General features: G+C 37.8%; 1 protein-coding gene across 1 annotated transcript; it reads right to left on the bottom strand.

Moving 5' to 3' along the window:
* Positions 1–2,569: 2,569 nt before the first annotated feature.
* Positions 2,570–6,803, bottom strand: LOC141695550 (uncharacterized). Its single transcript, XM_074499790.1, has 4 exons — positions 5,057–6,803; positions 4,427–4,953; positions 3,278–3,550; positions 2,570–3,193 (listed from the first exon to the last, which is right to left on the bottom strand). The coding sequence occupies exons 1-4, from the start codon at positions 6,801–6,803 to the stop codon at positions 2,570–2,572; spliced, it is 3,171 nt and encodes a 1,056-aa protein (XP_074355891.1).
* Positions 6,804–8,386: the final 1,583 nt, after the last annotated feature.

Below are 8,386 nucleotides of genomic sequence, written 5' to 3'. Positions count from 1 at the left end.
GAGTCTGGTAACCTATAAACAACAAGTAAGTTGGAATTAAACCAAAGTCACTTGTAAATCTATACTTTAACTAACTTAGACTCTAACGCTTGTTTTGCGCTCACTGATTCGCTTAAGTCACTCGGGTACCCTCGGCTCCACCATTTTTAATAATTTAACCTTTACGAGTTTTAAAGTGATTCCTTCGCGAGTGTCTTACCAACTGCCTAACACACTTACCATAAATGTTTCATACATTAATTAACCCTTTTTGGTCTTTAACCTACATTTCAAAGTAAGGCGAGGGAAAAAGTTTCGTTCGCGAAACGCCGTTACCCGAAACGGTCGTTTCTCCTAAACCGTGCATCGGAATCGAACGAACTACATATCAAAACGAAGCTCGTAACATGAGCTATCTAATCATGGCAGTGGTCATAATCTAGCAGGGGGTTCAAGGGTTCTGATCTTATGCACAAAAACAGTCCAAAGAAAATCGGACGTTACGACGGCTATGTTTACGCGATTACCAATGTTTAAACTACTCCAATTAACCACCAACCAACTCATAACCATCAATATAACAAAACTTCACCTAAACCATACCACATCAGTCCATAATCTCCAAGGTTTTCAACTCAAACAACCACAATCAAGACCTATGAACTATAATCAAGCTTCAATTACCAAAACACTTCCAAATCAAACCAAACTACTAATAATCACAATCCATGCTTCTCATTTCACAACACCAACCATTAAACTTACTAACAAATAAAGTAAAGGCTAGGGTTTGAAGTTTATACCTTCCTTGGGAGGTGTTAAGTTGCTAGGAAGCCTTAGGGAGCCTCCTACAAGCTTGATCTTTCCAAAGAAATCAAGAACACAAAGTTAGGCTTTGAAGTTTCTAAAAGTCCGATTTAAAGAACTGTAAAAATGAGGGTCTTACCATGATTATTTGGACGAGACTTGTGAACAAGAGTTGTAGGCCATCTCAATACCTTTCCAATGAGCTATAGAACACAATATTTGAGTGAGAAATGAAGGAGATACAGCAGTTTTAGTGTTCTGATTCTGTTTTGGCCGAGAGCATGAAGAACAATGCCTTGGTTTCTTTTTGATTTTGATGAAAAATGATTTGCTTGGCTTGGTTGCTTGGTTTTTGTGCTTGCTTTAGTCAATTACCTTCTTGCCCTTGAATTTGTGTGGTTACAAAGCCACCACACCTCCTTCCTTCCCATGTCATGCTTATGTCACCTTGCACATGTCATAATGCTCCCACTTGTCCACACCTTGTGGTTTGATGATGTCACAATCCCTGGCTTCTTGTACAAGCTTGTCTCTTGGTCACTTATTTGTTTTACGGTTCGCTTATCTTTCGTTCTCGTTTATCGTTTGAGGGATCATACCCGGGATCTTATTACTTAGGTTCCCTTAACCTTTCTCAATATATTATATTCCTTTTATGATCCTCTCCTATAATCCTTTAATTTAAATCCTTTTTATCCTGTTACCTTATACTCAATTCTCTCCGTATCTTGTGAATTTCCGGGAAAAATCAAAGTGTTCGGATTTGGATTCTGACGATCTTCACATACACTTATATCCCATATAAAGTACTAATAAAATCTCAGAATATCCATATCAGAACCCCTACATAGTGTGGCATGAAATGTTTTCTCATTCAGCAAAAACACTATTCATAAGGGTTTCAAAAATTTCCCAAAAATTGGGGTTATTACAGCAGGTGTTGAATCTTCCATCTAATATTTCTTTAGAAGATCCCTGATGTACTTCATTTGACAAATGAAGATACCATCTGGCTTCTGGCTTACTTGAAGTCCAAGGAAGAAATTCAACTCACCCATCATGCTCATCTCATACCTACTCTGTATAAGCTTAACAAACCTTGCATAAAGTGCATCATTCGTAGACCCAAATATAATATCATCAACATAAACTTGCACAAGTATGATATCATTTTTATGCTTTTTATGAAATAGAGTCTTATCTATGACACCTCTAGTGAAACCACTCTCAAGTAGAAATTCAGTAGAGTGTCATACCATGTTCTAGGCGCTTGCTTTAGACCATAAAGAGCCTTGAAGAGAAGATACACAAAATCTTCAAACTCAGGGTCTGTGAAACCAGGAGGTTGCTCCACATAGAACTCTTCTTCAAGCTCACCATTCAGAAAAGCACTTTTCACATCCATCTGATAAACCTTGAAGTTTGAATGTGCAGCAAATGCTAAGAACATTCTGATGGCTTCAAGTCTAGCCACTGGTACAAAGGTCTCATCATAGTCAATGCCTTCTTCTTGAGAATAACCCTTAGCAACCAGTCTCGCCTTGTTCCTTGTTACAATTCCATCTTCATCCAGCTTGTTCTCGAATACCCACTTAGTGCCAATAACAGATTTATCTTTTGGTCTGGGTACAAGCTTCCACACTTTCTGTCTTTCAAATTGATTGAGCTCATCTTGCATAGCAATCACCCAATCAGGATCTCCAATAGCTTCATCTACTTTCTTTGGTTCCATTTGAGAAAGAAACCCAGAAAATAGACATTCATTAACAGTAGCTCTTCTCGTCTAAACTCTTGCTCCAGCATCACCAATAATGAGATCTTCAGGATGAGACCTACTCCACTTTACAGCTCTAGGCAGATTTGCCCTTGATGATTCAGCTTGATTAACATTCTGTTGAGTTCGACTAGCAGATCCTCTTTCTTGTTCTGCTCCCCCTGAGTTGCTGTCATCTTGATCTGTAGAATCTGACACTTGAGGACTGGTTCCAGAAACTGTCTCACTATGCACAATTGTGTTACCACTATTGCCATTCATATCTGAACCATCTCCACCATTTCCATCAGAATCTGAATCACCATTATGATCATTGTGATGATCATCTCCATTTCTATCTCTATTTGGAACAAACTCAGGTTCGTCTTCATCATCCGAAAGATCTTCCACACTTAAGTGATCATTGCTATCTTCCTTCTGAATACTCGGGAGCTTGGTGTCATCAAAAGTTACATTAAGGCTTTCCACAACTTTGCTGTCATCAATCACAAACACCATGTATGCCTTAGACTCCAATGAATAGCCTAGGAAAATACCTTCTTTAGCTTTGGCATCAAATTTACCAAGATGCTCATCGTTCTTTAGCACATGGCATTTTCCTCCAAACACATGAAAGTAACTCACGGATGGTTTCTTGTTGGTCATTAACTCATATGGTGTCTTTTCAAACATCTTGTTGATCAGGGTTCGATTCTGAGTATAACACGCAGTGCTAACAGCTTTAGCCCAGAAATACGTAGGAAGATTGGATTCATTAATCATTGTCCTTATAGCCTCAACCAACATACAATTTTTTCTTTCTACCACTCCATTCTGTTTAGGAGTCCTTGGTGCTGAATACTGTCTCGAGATGCCTTTCTCCACACAGAAATCATTCAACTTTGCATTTCTAAATTCTGTGCCATTATCTGATCTTATACATCTTACAGACATGCCAGCTTCTATCTCAATCTTGTTGATGTGATCAATGATCATTTCAGCTGCTTCATCCTTTGAATGTAAGAATAACACCCACGTGTATCTGGATAGTCATCAACAATCACTAAGCAATATTTCTTTCTCGACATAGACATTACATTGACTGGTCCGAACAAATCCATATGCAGAAGTTGTAAGGGCTCAACAATGTCAGAAATTGTCTTCTTCTTATGTGATACTCTCTTTGACTTTCCCTTCTCACATGCTTCACAAAGTCCTTCAGGACAAAATTCCATCTCGGGAAGACCTCTCACCAATTCCCTCTTAACCAAAGAATTCATGGTCTTGAAGTTTAAGTGGGAAAGCTTTTTATGCCATAACCAACTGTCATCTGGAGAAGCTTTACTATAGAAGCACAAAACTTGACCATCTCCAGCAGAATTCCAGTCAGCTACAAACAAATCACCCTTTATCACTCCATTGAGAGTAAGCTTCTCATTCTTCTGATTAGAGATCAAACAACTCTCCTTCTTGAACTAAACTTCACAGCCTTTATCACAGAATTGGCTTATGTTGAGGAGATTATGCATCAAATCTTTGACCAGAAAAATATCTTCAATGATGACATTTCCAATTTCCAAACAGCCATATCCCGTTGTATAACCTTTGCTGTCATCTCCAAAGGTAACTTCCGGGCCAGCTTTCTCAACCACCTTTGATAGCAGGGCTCTATCTTCAATCATATGCCTCGAACATCCACTGTCCAGAATCCAAATGACCTTCTTCTGCTTAATGCCCTGAAAAGAAAGGAGATTAAGTTTTCTTTGGTACCCAAACTAAGTTGGGTCCAGGGGACTTAGAAGCATTTGAATATTTAAAATTATGCTTCACAGAATTGACAGGCTTAGTATGCTGTGCATTGTCTTTGACTGTCCCTTTGTCACTTACAGAAGCACCAGCAGACTTGCCTCTGGGCTTGGTGACAGGTGCCTCTTTCCTAACCTTAGGAGGGCTGACAGTCTTAGACCTACCAGTGTGTGTGTGTACATGCTTATCATGATTATGTGATGAATTATGCGAGTGTGTGGAATCAAGATAAGTGTTAATGAAATTAACAACACATGGCATGCAAACAGAATTATTGCACTTAGCAGATTTAGGCATGCTAGACATTTTATGCATATTAACATTCTTAACATTATCTACCTTAGCCTTCCTACAAGCATGAGTAAGATGACCAGCAGATCCACAATTGTTGCATAACTTTCTAGGGTCATTGCCTGCTATCCTGCCATTTATATTCCTGCTTCTTTTAGTTTTGGAACTAAAACCTAGTCTAGCCTTAAATGTTTCACTATCTGAGTCAGCTGACTTACTAGGTTCCTTTGCCTTTTTATCTTTTAATTCATTTAAATCCTCAACAAGCAACTCATGTTCAATGAATAGTCTTTCCTCATCAAAGGGATCAGAAGATGCTTTTTTGTACAAAGGTTTCTTAGCATTTTTCAGAACGTGTGGTGTATCATGTGGACTATTTACTTTTTCAATTTTTTTCATTTTCCACCACACATTTCCTACTTGACTTTCTAAGCTCATCATAATCTAGCCCAATTCCAAGTTTACCACTTACAACTTGGCTAGATATGAGTTCCTTCGCAAGATTAGCAGAATTGGCATAAGCTTGTAACTTAGCTTCTAATTCCTTTATCTTCTCATCTCTCTGAGCAATGGTCTCAACATGATTATTAGCCTTAAGTTCTAGATAGTGATGTTTTTTCCTAATGTCTTCAACATTAACTTTCTCAAGAACTAACTTATCAAGTTCCTCTTGTAGTTTCTTTACCTTTTCTTTCAAGTTACCTACAGTACCATTAGCATTTTTCAAGGAGACTATACAGTGATAATAGCTCAGATTTATAGAATTATATCTATCAATGCATGCTTTCTCAGTGCATTCAACTTTTATACTATCAAATGAAGATGCAACAGGTATAGTGATAGACTTTCTAAAAGCAAGGCAGTGTTCATTCTCACATAGGTTTTCAGTATGAAATGGAGGTGAGTAGGAGCAAAGGATTACCTGTCTTGAAGAGTGTGGAGTGTCAGCCATGAGTGCCAGATTTCCAAACTGCTCTTCCTCATCATTAGTATCATCCCAGCTTCTACCCTCAGCTATGTAAGACTTCACTGGATACTTCTTCGAACCTCCAGAATCTTTCCTTTGATAAGCCTTTCCTTTGTCTCTTGCATGTTGACTCCTTCTACATTCAGTGGCAAAGTGTCCCATTTCTCCACAGTTGAAACACTTGACATTCTTTCTATCCACCATCCCTATCTTGTAGCCTGAGTCTGAATATGATGGAGATTTCTGACCCCTGTTGCTGCTACCAGATCCCCTGAAGGCTTGTTTCCTCCTGAATCTCAGGTTTCCAAACATAGATGCCATGTTGGCCATGGTGGGATCCTTCATATCTTGCAACTCTTCCATTGTATAATAATCCCTTGGGTCTCCAGAGAGATTTCCATCATCAACTTCAGCATCACAAAGCACTTGATCATTTGTCTTTGGCTTTTCAGCAGTTATGTCCAAGTCCTTGTGTTTACTAGCTACAAGAACAATTGTCTTCAGTAACTCAGCATTCTTCACGTCCACTACACCACTTCCATATATAATCTTTTTCTGTTCCAATTCCATTTCATGAGTCTTCATCTTCCCATATAACTTGTCCAGAGACATAGTCTTGAAGTCCAAGCGCTCACGAACTGAATCTCCTTTACTTATGAGATGAGTGGGCAATGTCAACATAAACTTCCTGTTTATCTCTTTTTGTTCATATCTCTTCCCATAGATGCTCAGTTCATTTATCAACTTGTTCAATCTTTCAAAGACCGAAGTTATGTTTTCTCCTGGAAGAGATTTGAATGCCTCATAATGGGTAGTCAGAATATCAAGTCTGTTTTCTATGACATCTTCCGTTCCTTCCATTAACAACTCTATGGTTTGCCACATATGCTTAGCATTTTCACACACAACAATTTGATGGCTCATGTCATCATCCATGGATTCCATCAACAAGTGTTGCACCTTGGCATCCAGACTATCCAATTCAATATCCTTCTCAGTGTAGTCATCTGGATTCTTAGGAATTCTCTTCTCAGCATCATTTGGATCCTCTATCTCAAATACAAATGGTCCTTTCTCGATGACCTTAATGTATCTGTGATTTGCAGCTCTGAGATAAAGAAGTATCCTCTTCTTCCATAGATTGTAGTTTGTCTTATCGAATTTCGGAACCTTAAGACCGCCAATCTTTCGAGAACTCATTTTTACAGATCTGTTAAATTTTTGCAATAGGATGTCTCAAACTGCAACTATCCAATCAGTCACACAACACAACCAATCAACAGAAACCAATCTACACAACCAGAAGCTATCCCAGTCTCTGTTCAACCAAAATCCAACACAAAACTTGCTAACCTAAAGGATCTGATCCGTATATCGATCAACAAGCTCTGATACCAATTGTTAGGTCCACTAGGTTAATACAGGGGGACGAATGTATTATTTTTCCTTTTTCAAATAAATTTGCAGCGGATAAAGATACTATGAAAAATAAACACAAACACAAGAGTTTCGGGGGATTGATCTTATATTATTAAGAAAAATCTCCGAGTAGGTTGCTTACAAACTTTGTTACAAACGTAAACAAAGCAACAATAACTCTACACACTACAAAAGATAACTTATCAAATGTGTGTATCGCTATCACTTTAAAATGCAATATAACCTATCGGATACAAGCTATCAATACAAGGCTTTAATGCTTTTGAGTGTTCCTATGTAAGACTAGACTTTTGTATAAAATTCAGCAGCACTTCACTTTGCAAATTGATGATTTGAAAGAACGGATCTCCAAAAAGTGAGAGCAACGCTACTATTTCTGATTATGATTGATTATTCAATTCACTGTTGAACTGATAGATATAGGTAGGTGAATAGACTGGTGGACGTGGTGTAAAAACCCCAATTTTTGGAAATTTTTGAAACCCTTATGAATAGTGTTTTTGCTGAATGAGAAAACTTTTCATGCCACACTATGTAGGGGTTCTGATATGGATATTCTGAGATTTTATTAGTACTTTATATGGGATATAAGTGTATGTAAATATCGTCAAAATCCAAATTCAAACACTTTGATTTTTCCCGGAAATCCATTAGATACGGAAAGAATTGAGTATAAGGTAGTAGGATAAAAAGGATTTAAATTAAAGGATTATAATAGAGGATCATAAAAAGGAATATAATGTATTGAGAAAGGTTAAGAGAACCTAAGTAATAAGATCCCGGGTATGATCCTTCAAACGATAAACGAAAATGAAAGTTAAGCGAACCGTATAGCAGATCAGCGGTCATTAGGCAAACAATTAGGAAGTTAATCAAAGGGGATTAGAGAGAGAGTGATGTCACCCAACCAATGAGAGGAGGACAAAGAGGGAAGGATGACATCACAGCATGACATAGGCATGACATGGGAAGGAAGGAGATGTGGTGGCTTTTTAACCACACAAAATCAAGGGCAACTAGGTAATTTACTAAAACAAAAACAAAATCAAACCAACCAAGCCAAGCAAATCATTTTCATCAAAACACAAAAAATCATTCTCTCATCCAAGCAAGCTTGCTCTCGGCTTTTACTATTGCAAAAGGGCAAGAAATTCAAAACTCAAGATCCAAGCTTCCTAAATTGGTGAGTTAATTCCCTAATCATCCTTATGCTTAGTTAGGGCTATATCATGAGTTTAAGCCATCAATTCCTTCTCAATCTTCTTCATTTAATCAATGAAGAAGACAATGAATAGTGTTTTCAAGTTTTTAACTTGAAATTTTTCTTGATTTCCTTGAAGATC

The sequence above is a fragment of the Apium graveolens genome, chromosome 2, assembly GCF_009905375.1.
Source record: "Apium graveolens cultivar Ventura chromosome 2, ASM990537v1, whole genome shotgun sequence".
In the NCBI taxonomy this organism is placed as follows: Eukaryota; Viridiplantae; Streptophyta; class Magnoliopsida; order Apiales; family Apiaceae; genus Apium; species Apium graveolens.
The sequence above is the reverse complement of the archived record's forward strand: the minus strand, read 5'-3'. Positions and strand labels throughout refer to the sequence as shown.

What these genes read in the sequence shown, in the direction of transcription:
- LOC141695550 (XM_074499790.1), bottom strand. Translation starts at nt 6,803, where the DNA reads ATGAGTTCTCGAAAGATTGGCGGTCTTAAGGTTCCGAAATTCGATAAG. An exon ending in GCAAGTCTGCTGGTGCTTCT is followed by an intron (nt 3,551 to 4,426) that starts GTAAGTGACAAA and finishes TTACATTCAAAG; the next exon opens with GATGAAGCAGCTGAAATGAT. An exon ending in CGTATTTCTGGGCTAAAGCT is followed by an intron (nt 3,194 to 3,277) that starts GTTAGCACTGCG and finishes ATGACCAACAAG; the next exon opens with AAACCATCCGTGAGTTACTT.